Genomic DNA, 20,019 nt, shown 5'->3' with positions numbered 1-20,019 from the left:
GCTCCTTCCCCTATGGGGTAAGAGAGAAAAAGGAAACAAATACGTCCTTTTCCAAACTCTCCTCTCACCAAACTTCACTCAATTTGTCAAGGCTGCACTAAATACCCCTGATTTTATAGTAAACTGAACTGGGTTGCAGTAACCAGCTTCAACCAGTTAGCTAATTAACTACCCAGCTCCTACAGCTGAGAGTGAGTTTACCCTGTCTAAACTGCAAGAAAGAAAGAACTTAGCCTGTTTACACAATACTTTCCAGTTACTGCTAATTACAGACCAGATTAGATCTTAACAGCAAAATCTAAGAACAAAATTAACACTAAAAACTCTCCTCTCTCTAAACTCCAAGTCTTCACTCAGTTTGCTCAGTTGCACTCCATCAGTCGCCACTCTTCTGCAGCAGCGACAGCAAACAGAGATGTTGGAGATGTCACCTCCTCCAGCCTGGAAGGATCCTGATGTAAAGAAACTCTTGGCCACATTCAACTTCACAGCCATTGGCAGCACAATCCTTGCCCATCTGAGAGTTCAGGTCCACCTGCAAGAGGTGGCACATTTCACTGTGCACCTCCTTCATAAAACACAGACAATGCGCACACACTGTTCCTGGCTTAGAGAAATGCTCCTGGAAGACCCTAGGTGGATAAGGCCTCCTGCTGAGATCCCTTCTCTTCTTCCACCTTCTCCCTCTGTGAATAACTTGTCCTCCCCTGTGTTGATTCTGCTCATTCTCCATCTCATAAATTCCAAGGTAAATTGCAATGATAGTATCCATGACTGGGAACAAGCAAGCTGACCAGGACTCTTGAAGTCAGAACCCAATCTTTCTTCACATGCAGCATCACTCCTTGTCAATTTCAACTTTAGAAAACTCAGAGCACTTCTACAAGCTGAGACAGTAGAAATTAAGCAGCGTGTAACCTGAAAGTAGTTGATGATCCCTCTAAATAATGTGGCTGGGGGGTCCTTCCTGTTGCTGAACACATGTTCAGCTGTGTGAGGAGTAAGACAGGGTGATAACTGGGGCACTGATCTGCCTCCACTGCACACTTCCAGCATACCCTCACAAAATAGCGTCTGGCTCGTCCCACACCAGTAATGTGCTGAGCGCAGGCATCATTTTGATATCAAAATGGCCTCCATAGCACCAACATTATAGGCGCTTTGGTGCCGAATTCTGCAGGCAATGGGTCCATACCATCAGTGGGTCCAGTTACAGTATTATCACACATAAGAGCAGAAAGTGCTGGAAATACTCAGCAGGCCTATCAGCATCTGTGGAGAGAGAAACCGAGCTATGTTTCGAGTACAACAGAATTGAGTCGAAATGTTAACTTTTTCTCTCTCCACAGGTGCTGTTAGGTGTGCTGATTATTTCCAACACTTTGGTTTTATTTTATTTCTGGCATCCATAGAATGTTGCTTTTATTACAGTGTTATCACACATTGTAGTACACTTTTTAATATTTAACTTAATTTCCCTGATTCACTGATGACTCAAAGAAATTGGGAATCTTATGTACTCACACTCTGTTTCTGCTAATACAGGTATTAAAGAACAGAGGAACATTTACCCATTATATTGGGAGTATCAAAATACCTTAAAAATGTAAAGAAACATCAACTTTTCCAACAGCAACACATTGCGTGTTCATCTCAGATATTAATGGTTGGCACTGTTTATTCAGTGTACAGCATTAATGTATCAAGTCTGATGCACACAGATGTGAGTGAACTGACAGCTTTTATTTGGTGTGTACTGTAAAACATACAAAGGAACTTAGCTTCAAATGCTAAAATCTACCAATTTCTAAAGCTCATCTTTCACAGGAATGAAGCAGTGGCCTGTTGCATTGTTTTTTAGCAGGCAAAAATTCATTATATTCCTGCCTTGCTGATGGTTCTATTTTGTTCTTTCCCATTCTATGTTCTCTCATCTGCTCCCTCCCAACGCTACATATTTTAAGTCAGCAAGCCATGTGGAAAGGTGAAGGCAATAGAATCCAAACTTCCCCACTGCCACCGCCAGCTATCCATGGGATGAGAAGGGTTCTACCAGGTTTGATTTGCCCTGAAATACAACACTTCATTGCTGCCTAGTACAGCAATTAAAGGCCTGACCAAGAAATGTCAAACCTTACCTACCGAATGTAAAAAATGTAGAATGTCAGTTTTAGTCCAAACTAGTGATTTTTTAGCTGGATAAGCAATGTTCTATTGTAAGTAAAAAGCTGCTTTTTAGCCAGCAACATATCCAAGGCAAATGATATGCTTCTTGAAAATAACTGAATTGAATTGAAACAGGCCATTGAATTTGGAGATCTGGAGTTCATTCATGTGCGATGTCTGTGCACCATAAAATCCAACACTTTCATAATTTACTTAATGTATTATATTCAATCCCTTACAAACTATCATATTCTTTTAACGCTCTCCAGTTGTGCTGATTTAAATATAAGCAAACTATTTTGATAATGCCATTATATATTTAAATATCCTAATTTATAGCAGGAGCCTATATTTACATTTGAATTAGTGACTTCCTTTTGCTGATGTTAATCCACATCTGTGCAGTGGTCATTTAGGAAGCAAATAACAAAGCTTAATTCGCTTCATGCCAGCTGGGTAGGGTGATGAGGGCAGAAATAAACAGCAGCTTTCAATCAGCACAATGGGCATGTTGAGAGATTCTGTTGCGCAAGAATATATAGAAGGCAATGACTTTCAAAAGAAATAGGCAGGAATAGAGGAAAATAACACTTCCTCCTTGAAACATTTCCTTGTCAAATTAGGATCTCATTAGCTAAAAACAGTCAGACACTGTTTGAAAAATGTCAGAATAAAATTATTCAGATTCATCACTTACCTTATCATCATCCTCACATGTCATCACATTGGAAAAGGGGATTTCAGCTTTGAACATCTTCCGACAATGCATAAGTTGAACAAGTAAGTAACAGACGGTTTTAAATTTCATCCTCTTTGCTGGTTTTATATCTGAGAGAATCAATCCAGGAAAAATCTGTCAAAAGGAGAAAATAATCAATGTAACAAGCAATGTACTGCAGTTTTAAGACAGGTTATGTATATGTTTAAATGATTTCCTATCATCCAAGAGCTGTCTTCAAATCAAGTAGGAAGAAGAAGTATCCACCCTCTCTTCTGATGTAAAGGTTTATAGTCAATTCTTTAGAAGACTAAAGGAAAATGCAAAAGAGATATTGATATGATGGGGAATGAGTTAAAAAGTTGCAGATGGAATTTAGTGTTAGTAAGTGTATGGTGATATGTTTTGATAAAAGAAATATCAGCAGTAATTATACTCTGAACAGAAGTAGGCTTGACATTTCGGAAAGGATTACAAAACATTAAAGGTAACACCTCAGGTTCATAGGGCTGTGAAAAGAAAACAAATCAAATTCTAACTTTGATTTCAAGAGGCAGAAAATATAAAAACCAAGAGGTAATGACGAACTATATAAAACCTTACTAAGACCTCCATTAGAATACCACACACATTATTGAGCTTCGTACCAAGGGAAGGATATTGAGACTTAATAAGAATACAATACAGATTTATTAGGACGCTACCTGCTATCAAAATACACATATGAACAAAGCTGGGGGCTTTTTTTTTAGTCGTAAGATAATAGATTACAGGTTAATAATAACAGAACTTTTTAAAATTAAGGAAAGGTAAGGGTAGATAAAAGAGTTGAGGAGTCAAAAATACGTATCAGACTAAATGAAAGATTTAGATCAGAGGGCAGCAAAAACGTCTTCATGCAAAGAATTGAGAAACAGAAGCATTAATTTTCAAGGTTAAAGCTGAGGCAGGAACTGTCAACCTTCACAATCAAGTCGGATAGCTGGGTGAAGAAGGGGTTAAAGGGTTACGAGGACAGCGTTAGCAATTGTGATTAAAACTATTGACTCAAGTGAAAGGTAAACACCAATAGCGACTAAATGGACTGAATAGGGATTAATTGGACCAAACAGCCTATTTCCTTGTTGCACCTTCTATGTATTTCTTTGCATAACTTGAACTGTCTCAACCCATTTTGCAATGAGCACAAGCCCAAAGCACAGAACTCTCCACAAGTCAATACTAATTGGCATCAAATTGGCAGAACTACTAAAAGATTCCCTTAGGTTAGTTGGTATATGAAATGAGAATGGAAATGTCAACCTGGTGCTGGAGGGATTGCTCTTCAGATGCTTGGCGAAAGTATATTGTTAAGATAGATTAGAGAGAGCTCTGCCATATGACTAGCCCATTTTATATTTGGATTATGAGTGTTTGATGATAATACTGAGGATGTGAAAATGAAAAGATGTTCCATTCCCTAATGCCAACATTCATGAGTCAAAAAACCTTTACCAGCTTCTGCACCTACTGTTAAACAGAAGCTAAAATGCTATTCTCAATGATGTTGCAGCACATGGGTAATGGATGCAAAGTTGAGACTTTACTGAATTCTATATCTGAGCAGCATCAAGAGGTTCAATGCACAGTCACATGTTCCATTGGGATAGAGGGAAAATTGAAAGTGAGTATCATGTTTAAATGGTCTACAGCAGGATTTCCCAACTGAGGGTTTGCGGACCACTAGGTGTCCATGAGAATGTTTCAAGTTGGTTGCTAAAAATAGGCTGCGGCTTACACTGCCCTCTGCCTAGCACTATTTCTTATCACTGATTGGTAGTGAGGTCCTTTGTGTACATATTTATAGTGGGAGAGTGGAGCTGTGGAATAACAGTTCAGTTCAATCAATAAAGATTAAGAATGAGGAGCGCAGAGCCTCTAAGTCAAGGGTATCTGAACCTGCAACATGTAGTTCATACACCAGCTCATGCAGGCTGAGATTGGGTTGTCCACAGATCTGCTACATCATATTTGTTAACTTGCACAAGAGATTGTGGCCTTCATCCTGACCAAGGTCGGTGAGAAGTCTGTGCAGCTCCTCTGCATTCAATACGTACAACACGGCTCACCCTAACCCAAGTACTGACTGCAGTTGAGAGGTGAACACACAGCACAGTTACAGAGCCTGGAGAATACAACACAAAGCAGAAATAAAAGGAGGAATTAATCTCTGTGTAAAGTGCTGGATAGCACAAGTGGCAGAGGCAGGGTCCACTGTCAAGCTGATCTTAACATCGGAGCACATATTGTGTGCTGCTCTATCACTCTTAGCTTTTGTTACTGAGGTTCAATTTAAGCAACAACAACTTATATTTATATGGTACCCTTAACATAATAAAAGGTCCCAAGGTGCTGCACAGGAGTATTATAAAACAACATATAACACTTCAGCCAAAGCAACTGAAGGCACAACGAGCAATGGTGGCGCAATTAAAATGGGGGGTGCATGCGAGGCCAGGATTAGAGAAGCACAGATATCTCAGAGGATTAGAACATAAGAATATAAGAAATAGGAGCAAGAGTAGGCCATTTGGCCCCTCAAGCCTGCCCCGCCATTCAATAAGATCATGGCTGATCTGCCCCAGGCCTCAAATCCTCCTTCTTGCCAGCTCCTCATTGCCCTCATCGCCCCAATATTTCAAAAATCTATCTACCTCCTCTTTAAATACTTTCAGTGATCTAGTCTTCTCAACTCTCTGGGGTAGAGAATTCCAGACATTCATTACTCTCTGAGAGAAGAAATTCCTTCGCATCTCAGTTTTAAATGAGTGCCCCCTTATTCTGTAACTACGTCCCCTAGTTCGAGATTCCTCCACTAGTGGAAACACCTTCTCAACAGCTACCCTGTCAAGCCCCCTCAGAATCTTGTACATTTCAATAAGATCACCCCTCATTCTTCTAAACTTTAATGATAAAGGCCTAACCTGTTTAGCCGTTCCTGATAAGTCAACCTCTTCATCCCAGGAATTAGTCTAGTGAATCTCTTTTAAACTACTTCTAATGCTAGTATATCCTTTCTTAAATATGGGGACCAAAACTGTACTCAGTACTCCAGATACGGCCCCACCAACACCCTGTACAGTTGTAATAAGACTTCCCTATTTTTAAATTCCAACCCCCTCGCAATACAGGGCAAAATTCCATTTGCCTTCTTAATTACTTGCTGCACCTGCATGCTAACTTTTTGTGTTTCATGCACAAGAACACCCAGGTCTCTCTGTGCTGCATTTTTTTGAAGTCTCTCTCCATTTAGATAATAGTCTGCCTTTTGATTCTTCCTACCAAAGTGCATGACCCCACACTTTGCTACATTAAACTCCATCTGCCAAGTTTTTGCCGACTCACTCAACTTATCTACATCTCCTTGCAGATTCCTTATGTCTTCATCACAACATGCCTCTCACCTATTTTTGTATCATAAGCAAATTTGGATACATTACACTCTGCCTCCTCCTCCAAGTCATTAACATAGATAACTGATCCTTGTGGCACTCCACTAGTTAGGTCTTTCCAACCTGAAAAAAACCTATTAATCTCGACTCTCTGTCTTCTGTGTGTTAACTAATCCTCAATCTATGCTAGTACATTACCCCAATACTGTGAGCTCCTATTTTGGGCTTTTATGTGGCACCTTATCAAATGCCTTCTGGAAATCCAAATACACATCTGCTGATTCCCCTTTATGAACTCTGCTTGTTATATCCTCAAAGAACTCTAGCAAATTTGTCAAACATGATTTCCCTTTCACAAAACTGTTTGGTTGACTCTGTTTGGTTTTGTTAAGTTTTTCTAAATGTCCTGCTATTTTTCCTTAATAATGGACTCTAGCATTTTCCCAACGACAGACGTTAGGCTGACTGGCCTATGGTTTCCTGTTTTTTGTCTCCCTCCCTTCTTGAACAGGGGTGTCACATTAATGGTTTTCCAATCAATTGGGACCCTCCTGGAATATTGTGGGTCTGGAGGAGATTACAGAAACAGAGAGGGGCAAGACCATAGAGAGATTTGAAAATCAGGACGATAAATGTTGAAGGTCAGTCATCTCAGTTCAAGAACCTCACTTCAGGAGTTCATCAGGGTAGTGTCCTAGCCCCAACCATCCTCAGCTGCTTCATCAATGACCTTACTTCCATCAAAAGGTCAGAAGTGGGGATGCTCACTGATAATTGTGCAATGTTCAGCACCATTCGCAACTCCTCAGATACTGAAACAGTCCATGTCCAAATGCAGCAAGACCTGGACAATATCCAGAGTTGGGCTGATGAGTGACAAGTAACAGTCATGCCACACAAGGGCCAGCCAATGACCATCTCCAACAAGAGAGAATCCAACCATCGCCCCTTGTCATTTGATGGCATTACCATCACTGAATCCATCACAATCAACATCCTGGGGCTTACCATTGACCAGAAACTGAACTGGATGAGCTATATAAATACTGTGGTTACAAGAGCAGGTCAGAGTCTAGGAATGCTGCAGGAGTCACCTCCTGACTCCCCAAAGCCTGTCCAGAATCTACAAGGCACAAGTCAGGAGTGTGGTGGAATACTCGCCACTTGCCTGGATGAGTGCAGCTTGAAAAGAAGCTTGACACCATCCAGGACAAAGCAACCTGTTTGACTAGCACCCCATCCACAAATATTCACTTCCTCCACCACTGATGCACAGTGGCAGCAGTGTGCACCATCTACAAGTTGCACCGGAGGAACTCACCAAACCTCCTTAGGCAGCACATAAGAACATATAACCTAAGGACGTAATAAATAGCAACAGGGGTAGACCATTTGGCCCCTCGAGCCTGCTCCACCATTCAATAAAATCATGGCTGATCTTCTTGTGTTTCGATTTCCACATTCCCATCTAACTCTGATAACCTTTGATTCCCTTGCCTAACAAGAATCTATCTACCTCTGCCTTAAAAATATTCAATGACCCCGCCTCCACCACCTTTTGAGGCAGAGAATTCCAAAGTTGCACAACCATCTGAGAGAAAAAAATTCTTCTCATCTCTGTCCTAAAAGGGCGATCCCTAATTTTAAAACAGTGCCCCCTAGTTCTGGACTCACCCACAAGAGGAAACATCCATTCAACATCCACCTTGTCAAGGCCATTTAGGATCTTGTATACTTCAATCAAATCACCACTCACTCTTCTAAATACCAGAGGAAACAAGCCCAGTCTGTCCAGCCTTTCCTCATAAGACAACCCACTCATTCCAGGTATCAATCTGGTAAACTTCCTTTGAACCACCTCCAATGCGTTTACATCCTTCCTTAAAGAAGGAGACCAAAACTGCACATAGTATTCGAGGTGCAGTCTCACCAATGCCCTGTATAACTGAAGCATAACACCCTTACTTTTATGTTCAATCCCTTTCGTAATAAAGCATTCCATTAGCCTTCTTAATTACTTGCTGAACCCAAACTCAATATTGCTACAATCTAGAAGAACAATAGTATCAGATACATGGGAATACAACCACCTGGAAGTTCCCTTTCAAGCCACTCACCATCCAGATTTGGAAATATATCGCCGTTCTTTCACTGTCACTAGGTCAAAAATCCTGGAACTCCCTCCCTAACAGCACTGTGGGTGTACCTACACCACATGGACTGCAGCGGTTCAAGGAGGCAGCTCACCACCACCTTCTCAAGGACAATTAGGGATGGGCAATAATTTCTGGCCTAGCCAGCAATGCCCATATCCCATAAATGTTTTTTCTTTTTAAAATCGAGATATCACTTAACCAGAAGACAGTGTATTTTACTGAGCACAGGGACGATAGGGGAAGAGGACTTGGTGTGAGTTAAGAGGGCAGCAAGGTTTTGGATGTCCTCAAATTTACAGAGTTAGAATGTGGGAGACCAGCCGTGAATCAAGTCTAGAGGCACCAAAGATTTTAATGAGGCTTCCACCAGCAGATGAGCTAAGACAGGACAGTGAAGTTGGGAAAAACAAAAACAGAATTACCTGGAAAAACTCAGCAGCATCGGCGGAGAAGAAAAGAGTTGACGTTTCGAGTCCTCATGACCCTTCGACAGAATTTGAGTTCGAGTCCAGGAAAGAGCTGAAATATAAGCTGGTTTAAGGTGTGTGTGTGGGGGGCGGAGAGATAGAGAGACAGAGAGGTGGAGGGGGTTGGTGTGGTTGTAGGGACAAACAAGCAGTGATAGAAGCAGATCATCAAAAGATGCCAACGACAATAGTACAATAGAACACATAGGTGTTAAAGTTAAAGTTGGTGATATTATCTAAACTAATGTGCTAATTAAGAATGGATGGTAGGGCACTCAAGGTATAGCTCTAGTGGGTTTTTTTTTTTATTTTTTTTTATATAATGGAAATAGGTGGGAAAAGGAAAATCTTTATAATTTATTGGGAAAAAAAAGAAGGGGGAAACAGAAAGGGGGTGGGGATGGGGGAGGGAGCTCACGACCTAAAGTTGTTGAATTCAATATTCAGTCCGGAAGGCTGTAAAGTCCCTAGTCGGAAGATGAGGTGTTGTTCCTCCAGTTTGCGTTGGGCTTCACTGGAACAATGCAGCAAGCCAAGGACAGACATGTGGGCAAGAGAGCAGGGTGGAGTGTTAAAATGGCAAGCGACAGGGAGGTTTGGGTCATTCTTGCGGACAGACCGCAGGTGTTCTGCAAAGCGGTCGCCCAGTTTACGTTTGGTCTCTCCAATGTAGAGGAGACCACATTGGGAGCAACGAATGCAGTAGACTAAGTTGGGGGAAATGCAAGTGAAATGCTGCTTCACTTGAAAGGAGTGTTTGGGTCCTTGGACGGTGAGGAGAGAGGAAGTGAAGGGGCAGGTGTTGCATCTTTTGCGTGGGCATGGGGTTGTGCCATAGGAGGGGGTTGAGGAGTAGGGGGTGATGGAGGAGTGGACCAGGGTGTCCCGGAGGGAGCGATCCCTACGGAATGCCGATAAGGGGGGTGAAGGGAAGATGTGTTTGGTAGTGGCATCATGCTGGAGTTGGCGGAAATGGCGGAGGATGATCCTTTGAATGCGGAGGCTGGTGGGGTGATAAGTGAGGACAAGGGGGACCCTATCATGTTTCTGGGAGGGAGGAGAAGGAGTGAGGGCGGATGCGCGGGAGATGGGCCGGACACGGTTGAGGGCCCTGTCAACGACCGTGGGTGGAAAACCTCGGTTAAGGAAGAAGGAGGACATGTCGGAGGAACTGTTTTTGAATGTAGCATCATCGGAACAGATGCGACGGAGGCGAAGGAACTGAGAGAATGGGATGGAGTCCTTACAGGAAGTGGGGTGTGAGGAGCTGTAGTCGAGATAGCTGTGGGAGTCGGTGGGTTTGTAATGGATATTGGTGGACAGTCTATCACCAGAGATTGAGACAGAGAGGTCAAGGAAGGGAAGGGAAGTGTCAGAGATGGACCACGTGAAAATGATGGAGGGGTGGAGATTGGAAGCAAAATTAATAAATTTTTCCAAGTCCTGACGAGAGCATGAAGCAGCACCGAAATAATCATCGATGTACCGGAGAAAGAGTTGTGGAAGGGGGCCGGAGTAGGACTGCAACAAGGAATGTTCCACATACCCCATAAAGAGACAGGCATAGCTGGGGCCCATGCGGGTACCCATAGCCACACCTTTTATTTGGAGGAAATGAGAGGAGTTGAAGGAGAAATTGTTCAGCGTGAGAACAAGTTCAGCCAGACGGAGGAGAGTAGTGGTGGATGGGGATTGTTCGGGCCTCTGTTCGAGGAAGAAGCTAAGAGCCCTCAGACCATCCTGGTGGGGGATGGAGGTGTAGAGGGATTGGACGTCCATGGTGAAGAGGAAACGGTAGGGGCCAGGGAACTGGAAATTGTTGATGTGACGTAAGGTGTCAGAGGAATCACGGATGTAGGTGGGAAGGGACTGGACAAGGGAAGAGAGAAGGGAGTCAAGATAACGAGAAATGAGTTCTGTGGGGCAGGAGCAAGCTGAGATGATCGGTCTACCGGGGCAGTTCTGTTTGTGGATTTTGGGTAGGAGATAGAAGCGGGCCGTCCGAGGTTGGGCGACTATCAGGTTGGAAGCTGTGGGAGGGAGATCCCCAGAGGAGATGAGGTCAGTGACAGTCCTGGAAACAATGGCTTGATGCTCAGTGGTGGGGTCATGGTCCAGGGAGAGGTAGGAGGAAGTGTCTGCGAGTTGACGCTCAGCCTCCGCGAGGTAGAGGTCAGTGCGCCAGACAACAATAGCACCACCCTTGTCAGCGGGTTTGATGACAATGTCAGGGTTGGACCTGAGAGAATGAAGTGCAGTAAGTTCAGAGAGAGACAGGTTAGAATGGGTGAGAGGAGCAGAGAAATTGAGACGACTAATGTCGCGCCGACAGTTCTCAATGAAAAGATCGAGAGAAGGTAAGAATCCAGAGGGAGGGATCCAGGTGGAGGGAGAATATTGAAGATGGGTAAAAGGATCCGTTGAACTGGGAGAGGACTCCTGCCCAAAGAAGTGAGCCTGGAGACGAAGACGGCGGAAGAAGAGTTCAGTATCATGCCGAGCCCGAAATTCATTGAGGTGAGGGCGTAAGGGTATGAAACTAAGTCCTTTGCTGAGCACTGAACGTTCAGCATCGGAGAGGGGAAGGTCAGGGGGTATAGTGAATACACGGCTGGGGTTGGGACTGGAAGAAAGGGTAGGGACGGAGGGACAGGCAGGGGTGGAGGGTCCTAGATGGGTGTTGGTGTTGATGAGTTGTTGGAGCTTGCGTTCCTTAGCACTTGAGAGAAAGAGAAAAAGTTTCTTGTTGAGGCGTCGGATGAGCCGAAGGATAAAATGAAATTGGGGGCACGCGCAGCTTTGAAAAAGGGTACGGCGGTGCTGCTGGAGGGAGAGGTCGAGTGTGTTCATATGGCGGCGCATGGCACTGAGAGTGGATTTCAGAATGTGACGGGAACAGCAGTCCGAGAAACGTTTTATGTCCCGGAGATACCTGTAATCCTGGGTGGGTTCGAAACATGAGGGGTGGAATTTCAGTTGAAATCCACGTGGGGTAAGTCGGAGACGGAGACAGTCACTGAGAAAGGAGATATGGCTGTGAAAGCGGGTTTTAGTAAACACCTTGTCAAACACTAGGAGAGAAATGGAAAGCAATGAAGGTGAACAAGGCAACAGAGAGATCCGGAAATCTTGTCGCAGAGAGGAACAGAACTTCTTCAAGGAGGTAGGCATTTCTTGAAGAGCAGTGGCAGTCAATTAAACACAGAGATAAAAACAAAAAAACTGCGGATGCTGGAAATCCAAAACAAAAACAGAATTACCTGGAAAAACTCAGCAGGTCTGGCAGCATCGGCGGAGAAGAAAAGAGTTGACGTTTCGAGTCCTCATGACCCTTCGACAGAACTTGAGTTCGAGTCCAGGAAAGAGCTGAAATATAAGCTGGTTTAAGGTGTGTGTGTGGGGGGCGGAGAGATAGAGAGACAGAGAGGTGGAGGGGGTTGGTGTGGTTGTAGGGACAAACAAGCAGTGATAGAAGCAGATCATCAAAAGATGCCAATGACAATAGTACAATAGAACACATAGGTGTTAAAGTTAAAGTTGGTGATATTATCTAAACGAATGTGCTAATTAAGAATGGATGGTAGGGCACTCAAGGTATAGCTCTAGTGGGTTTTTTTTTTTTATTTTTTTTTATATAATGGAAATAGGTGGGAAAAGGAAAATCTTTATAATTTATTGGGAAAAAAAAGAAGGGGGAAACAGAAAGGGGGTGGGGATGGGGGAGGGAGCTCACGACCTAAAGTTGTTGAATTCAATATTCAGTCCGGAAGGCTGTAAAGTCCCTAGTCGGAAGATGAGGTGTTGTTCCTCCAGTTTGCGTTGGGCTTCACTGGAACAATGCAGCAAGCCAAGGACAGACATGTGGGCAAGAGAGCAGGGTGGAGTGTTAAAATGGCAAGCGACAGGGAGGTTTGGGTCATTCTTGCGGACAGACCGCAGGTGTTCTGCAAAGCGGTCGCCCAGTTTACGTTTGGTCTCTCCAATGTAGAGGAGACCACATTGGGAGCAACGAATGCAGTAGACTAAGTTGGGGGAAATGCAAGTGAAATGCTGCTTCACTTGAAAGGAGTGTTTGGGTCCTTGGACGGTGAGGAGAGAGGAAGTGAAGGGGCAGGTGTTGCATCTTTTGCGTGGGCATGGGGTTGTGCCATAGGAGGGGGTTGAGGAGTAGGGGGTGATGGAGGAGTGGACCAGGGTGTCCCGGAGGGAGCGATCCCTACGGACTGCCGATAAGGGGGGTGAAGGGAAGATGTGTTTGGTAGTGGCATCATGCTGGAGTTGGCGGAAATGGCGGAGGATGATCCTTTGAATGCGGAGGCTGGTGGGGTGATAAGTGAGGACAAGGGGGACCCTATCATGTTTCTGGGAGGGAGGAGAAGGAGTGAGGGCGGATGCGCGGGAGATGGGCCGGACACGGTTGAGGGCCCTGTCAACGACCGTGGGTGGAAAACCTCGGTTAAGGAAGAAGGAGGACATGTCAGAGGAACTGTTTTTGAATGTAGCATCATCAGAACAGATGCGACGGAGGCGAAGGAACTGAGAGAATGGGATGGAGTCCTTACAGGAAGTGGGGTGTGAGGAGCTGTAGTCGAGATAGCTGTGGGAGTCGGTGGGTTTGTAATGGATATTGGTGGACAGTCTATCACCAGAGATTGAGACAGAGAGGTCAAGGAAGGGAAGGGAAGTGTCAGAGATGGACCACTTGAAAATGATGGAGGGGTGGAGATTGGAAGCAAAATTAATAAATTTTTCCAAGTCCTGACGAGAGCATGAAGCAGCACCGAAATAATCATCGATGTACCGGAGAAATAGTTGTGGAAGGGGGCCGGAGTAGGACTGCAACAAGGAATGTTCCACATACCCCATAAAGAGACAGGCATAGCTGGGGCCCATGCGGGTACCCATAGCCACACCTTTTATTTGGAGGAAGTGAGAGGAGTTGAAGGAGAAATTGTTCAGCGTGAGAACAAGTTCAGCCAGACGGAGGAGAGTAGTGGTGGATGGGGATTGTTCGGGCCTCTGTTCGAGGAAGAAGCTAAGAGCCCTCAGACCATCCTGGTGGGGGATGGAGGTGTAGAGGGATTGGACGTCCATGGTGAAGAGGAAGCGGTAGGGGCCAGGGAACTGGAAATTGTTGATGTGACGTAAGGTGTCAGAGGAATCACGGATGTAGGTGGGAAGGGACTGGACAAGGGGAGAGAGAAGGGAGTCAAGATAACGAGAAATGAGTTCTGTGGGGCAGGAGCAAGCTGAGACGATCGGTCTGTTCTGTTTGTGGATTTTGGGTAGGAGATAGAAGCGGGCCGTCCGAGGTTGGGCGACTATCAGGTTGGAAGCTGTGGGAGGGAGATCCCCAGAGGAGATGAGGTCAGTGACAGTCCTGGAAACAATGGCTTGATGCTCAGTGGTGGGGTCATGGTCCAGGGAGAGGTAGGAGGAAGTGTCTGCGAGTTGACGCTCAGCCTCCGCGAGGTAGAGGTCAGTGCGCCAGACAACAGCACCACCCTTGTCAGCGGGTTTGATGACAATGTCAGGGTTGGACCTGAGAGAATGGAGTGCAGTAAGTTCAGAGAGAGACAGGTTAGAATGGGTGAGAGGAGCAGAGAAATTGAGACGACTAATGTCGCGCCGACAGTTCTCAATGAAAAGATCGAGAGAAGGTAAGAATCCAGAGGGAGGGATCCAGGTGGAGGGAGAATATTGAAGATGGGTAAAAGGATCCGTTGAACTGGGAGAGGACTCCTGCCCAAAGAAGTGAGCCCGGAGACGAAGACGGCGGAAGAAGAGTTCAGTATCATGCCGAGCCTCTCTTGCCCACATGTCTGCCTTGGCTTGCTGCATTGTTCCAGTGAAGCCCAACGCAAACTGGAGGAACAACACCTCATCTTCCGACTAGGGACTTTACAGCCTTCCGGACTGAATATTGAATTCAACAACTTTAGGTCGTGAGCTCCCTCCCCCATCCCCACCCCCTTTCTGTTTCCCCCTTCTTTTTTTTCCCAATAAATTATAAAGATTTTCCTTTTCCCACCTATTTCCATTATATAAAAAAAAAATAAAAAAAAAAACCCACTAGAGCTATACCTTGAGTGCCCTACCATCCATTCTTAATTAGCACATTCGTTTAGATAATATCACCAACTTTAACTTTAACACCTATGTGTTCTATTGTACTATTGTCGTTGGCATCTTTTGATGATCTGCTTCTATCACTGCTTGTTTGTCCCTACAACCACACCAACCCCCTCCACCTCTCTGTCTCTCTATCTCTCCGCCCCCCACACACACACCTTAAACCAGCTTATATTTCAGCTCTTTCCTGGACTCGAACTCAAGTTCTGTCGAAGGGTCATGAGGACTCGAAACGTCAACTCTTTTCTTCTCCGCCGATGCTGCCAGACCTGCTGAGTTTTTCCAGGTAATTCTGTTTTTGTTTTGGATTTCCAGCATCCGCAGTGAAGTTGGGTGATGTTACAGAGCTGAAAATAGGTGGTCTTAGAAATGAACTGAATAAATGCTTAAAGAAATTGCAGTAGAAGCTGCATTAATTTTTGGCTGCCATTTTCTTATAAAATGGCTGGGCATCCTGCCAGATTTGTTTCAACTGTTCGGTGCAAACTATCCATCGATTAAAAGTTTTAAAAACCCCTTTCAGAATTTTGCTGCTTCTTCTTAATTTTTAAAATATTATGCTGAATGTTTATTCACATATTTATAGACATTGCCACTAATGTCAAGTTCTGCATAGATTTAGAAACATACAGCTCTTCATGGGATACATTATTTCTACTTTTATAATGGAAGCTGGGCAAATTACTTGGGACATTTTCCTGCCCTGCCGCAAGCTGAGAACTTTCGGGGTCATAGTGCACCAGAGTTCATCTGTCGAATACCATGGGCCTCACTTCCAGGTCTGACTAGGCTCATTTAGTATTAACAGAATGATGTCTGTGGGTTTTTTCACAAGATCATGATAATTACAGATGAGGTAGGCCATTCACCAGACCTTAATTCAATCATCCAAGTTGCACATTTAGTAAATAAAGTAATAATAATCACCAGCATCTTCTCAAGGACAATTAGAGATGGGCTATAAATGCTGGCCTTACCAGCACTGCCCACATCCAATGAATGAATAATACATATAATATATTTAGGTTCAATTGTATAACTCATTTTTATACAAAATTAATTGTCTGTAGGGGTTTTGTAGAGTTCTTTTATATAATATAAGCTGAACAGCCCCACTGCATAGGAGGTAGCAGAGACAAAATAAAAATCATTTATAGATTAAGTTACACATTAAATCTTCTGCTTAACATGTGACATAATTTCACATACTCCAAACACTGAACGTTTTCAATTGAAATTTTTTGCCAATTTTTAACTAGAAGTATCCATGCCCCGAAACATCTGTAGGGGAAGATTTACCTGTTGAAATAATGGAAGGAAAATCAGGCTGGTAATTTTACAGGCATATGATTTGACTGGTCCAACTTTGCGATATTTATTGAGTCCAGTCACCAACTGTGCCTGAATGGAGGCACATGAAAACCTCCCCTCATTAAGAAATTGATTCATTAGCAGTCAATAAATGGACTTAATTTTGACCCAGAATAAAGGAGGACTAAATTTCCACCCCTTCACAATCAAATCCAGATAGTCTACACCAAGGCATTATGATGGTTAAACAGTGAACCTTGATGTCCGAGTGATTGATTTAAGAGACACTGTTACAAATATTAAGTTTATAGAATTGTTATGTTTTGGGACTGACTCTTTAATTTACAGTAAAATGGAACATACAAACATACAAATTAGGAGCAGGAGTCAGCCATTTGGCCCCTCGAGCCTACTCCATCTTTTGATCTGATTGTGGCTTCAACTCTACGTTCCTATCTACCCCCTGCAACCTTTGGTTCCCTTGTCAATCAAGAATCTATCTAATTCAGCCTTAAAAATATTCAATGATCCTACCTCCATTGGTCTCTGGGGAAGAAAATTCCACAGTCTAATGACCTTCAGAGAAAAAAAACTCCCTACTTCTGTTTTAAAAGGGAAACCCTTTATTTTTAATTGTGTCTCCTGGTTCTAGTCCCTCCCATTAGGGGAAACAATCTCTCAGCATGCACTCTGATAAGTCCCCTCAGGATCTTATATGTTTCAATAAGGTCACCTCTCAATCTTCTAAACTCCAATGGGTACAGGCCCAACCTGTCCAACCTTTCCTCTTAAGACAACCCCTTCTTCATAGGAGTCAGCCAAGTGAAGCTTCTCTGTACTGCTTCTAATGCAATTATATATTTTCTGAAGTAAGGAGACCAAAGCTATACACAGTATTCCAGATGTGATTTCACCAAGGCCCTGTACAACTGTGGCAAAACTTCCCTATTTTTATATTCTATTCCCCTTGCAACAAATTACAAGATTTCGTTTGCCTTCTTAATCACTTGTTGTACTTGCATACTAACCTTTTTGTGATTCATGTACCAGGATAACCAGATCTCTGTACTGCAGAATCCTGCATTCTCTTTCCATTTAAATAATATATGGTTTTTCTACTCTTCCTGCAAAGTGGATTAGTTCACATTTTCCCACATTATACTCCTTCTGCCAAATTTTTACCCTCTCACTTAACCTATCCATATCCCTTTGCAGAATCCTTATGTAATCTTTACAATTTACTCTCCTACCTATTGGTCCCTTTATCCAAATCATTGATATAGACTGTAAATAGTTGAGGCCCCAGCATTGATCCCTGTGGCACTCCACCAGTTACAGCTTACCAACTTGAAAATGACCCATTTATACCTATTCTCTGCTTCTTGTTAGGTAACCACTTCTTTATCCATGCTAATATGTTACCCCCTACAACATGAGCTCTTATTTTGGGCAGTAGCCTTTAACTCTATCTATTGCCTTTTGGAAATCTAAGTACAAACATCTACATGTTCCCTTTAATCCATGTTGCTTGTTATTTCTTCAAAGAACTCTAATTAAGTAATCAAACATGCTTTCCTTTTCAAAACATCTGCCTGATTGCATTAAGATTTTCTAACTGCTCTGCTTTAACCTTCTTAATAATAATAAATTCTAGCATCTTACCTATGATAGATGTTAGGCCGGAGGAATGAAGGGATTCATACGACCTGCTCTGAATACTACCTGGCAACAAGCTTGGGTGGCTTGGTTGTTAAAAGGTTAAAATGGGGCCAAGGTTGTTTTACTGGGAAGAAGGTTAAAGATGTTCACACCTGTAGGAATATCTGTGCTGATAATGGGTAGGTTGTAACTCTTTCGAGTACAAACACATTTCCATCTGTTCCTGTTCAGATGAAGTTACATTGTTTCATAGTTCGCCATTGTGAGATTTGAACTCTTGATACTCTTTTTGAGTAAACCTGTTTCCATCTGTTTCAGATGAAGTTACATTGTTTCATAGTTTGCCATTGTGAGATTTGAACTCTTGATCTTGGGGTTACAAGCCCAGTACCATAACCACTTGGCTATTTAGGCCACGCAATGGGTAGGTTGTAGGTTTCCAAGTCTCACAGGGAGGTGTTATAAATGGTTATACTTTTAAAAGCCTATTTAATTTTCAAGATAGCATGTAGTTGGGGGTCTAAAGGATAGGTAATTAGCATCCCTACCTGGAAAAAAGACCCATGTGATTCACATTGCCATGGAGATGGGCTTTGAGAGGGGAAGAGTTCACAGGAAGCCATCATAGGATCAGGTTGCAGGTTTTCCTAACATATTCCTGATTCTCACACAGTCAAGTCTACAAGAATCTAAGCGAGAGCGAGAGAGCAGAAAGATAAAGGCAGCTAGTCCTGCACCTTAAATAGAAAAAATGCTGGCCCTGTTGGTCACCATGCAATGCGCATGTAGAATCTCATGTTCGATTGACGAGACCAAGTTTGTGAGGGTTTAAAGAGACTGGAAGATTTTCCTAGCTTGGCTAGAGGGAAGGAACTCCAGTTCACACCTCACCTTGAAAGACAGCCTGTTCTTATGAGTTACCCAGCTGGGAAAGGGAAAGAAAGAAAGAAAGCCCACAGGAGCTAAGAATCAATTTGGACTGGTTGCTGAAGAATAAAGTGTTCACTTATGAGACCTTACAAGGTACAATTGTAATTTAGGATTTTCAAACATGTGAACAGTCAAATGGGGAAGTTGTTTTCTGTAGTTTAAAATATAAGTTGCCTACAAAAATAGATTCAGTCAATGTTGCTTTCAATTCATTTAATACCATAAAAGTCTTAAAACTTGAAATCTTGTCTCTTGATCCTCTTGTTCAGTCACTGGAAGTTCAAATTTCTTTTTAAAAGTTATTACTCTCTACAGGGATTGTAACAATGATCCTTTGGAAACCTTTACTTTTAGCCAGGGATAATTGGCGGTATAGGGACAGACAGGAAAGGGGGGAAGAGAGAAAATGCTTATTTTAAATTGAATTCTCAAAAGTGTTGAACATCGTTTGTGCGAACAATGGATTAATGTACCCAGGCTTCTTGGCATGCATGGATTTGTGAGAACAATGCAAGGCAAAGGGTCATTGCAGTTAATTTGTTTGAGAATGTGGAGAAAAAGGCAGGAAACCATGTTGGTTGGGATTGCTGTTCTGTATGGTCAATGGATAGGTTGTTATGCTGGAAGCCATTTAACAAATCACCTTTAACTTAAACGAACAGGATGTGGACATTTGAATATCGCTTGCAGGCAAATTTCAATATGACCTATGTGGCAATATTTGAAGCATAGCATGTAGTCACAGTATTTTTTTTGGATGGGGAAGAACATTGGTCTATATAGCCCACCCTTCCAAGCCTCCTATTAGTTTAATGGTTCTGGAAGTAATTTCCCTCCAACATCTTTTTCAACTTGAATTCATCCTGTCCTTCTTAAAGCCTTTTATTTTCTTTTCTACCAAGCCCTCTTGGAATCTCTTCCGCTATTCCATCACCCTCTTATTAAAAATAAAAGTTGCCTAAATTTTCTAAATTATTTTGACACTCTTAATGTTGGAAGTGTTTTTCTTAATTCTTGAATCCTGTGCCTGACAAATGATTTCTGGATCT

The 20,019-nt window shown here is 43.0% G+C and overlaps 1 protein-coding gene across 1 annotated transcript in view; it reads right to left on the bottom strand.

The window, feature by feature from the left end:
* Positions 1 to 20,019, bottom strand: part of LOC121275628 (adenylate cyclase type 1-like) — a 440,566-nt gene that overhangs the window by 161,492 nt on the left and 259,055 nt on the right. The window contains exon 8 of the mRNA XM_041183119.1: positions 2,864 to 3,019. Coding sequence (XP_041039053.1) covers positions 2,864 to 3,019 — 156 coding nt within the window. The remainder of the gene's footprint in view (positions 1 to 2,863; positions 3,020 to 20,019) is intronic.

The sequence above is a fragment of the Carcharodon carcharias genome, chromosome 3, assembly GCF_017639515.1.
Source record: "Carcharodon carcharias isolate sCarCar2 chromosome 3, sCarCar2.pri, whole genome shotgun sequence".
NCBI classification, from domain to species: Eukaryota; Metazoa; Chordata; class Chondrichthyes; order Lamniformes; family Lamnidae; genus Carcharodon; species Carcharodon carcharias.
Note: the sequence above shows the minus strand (reverse complement) of the source record. Positions and strands in the feature narration are given on the sequence as shown.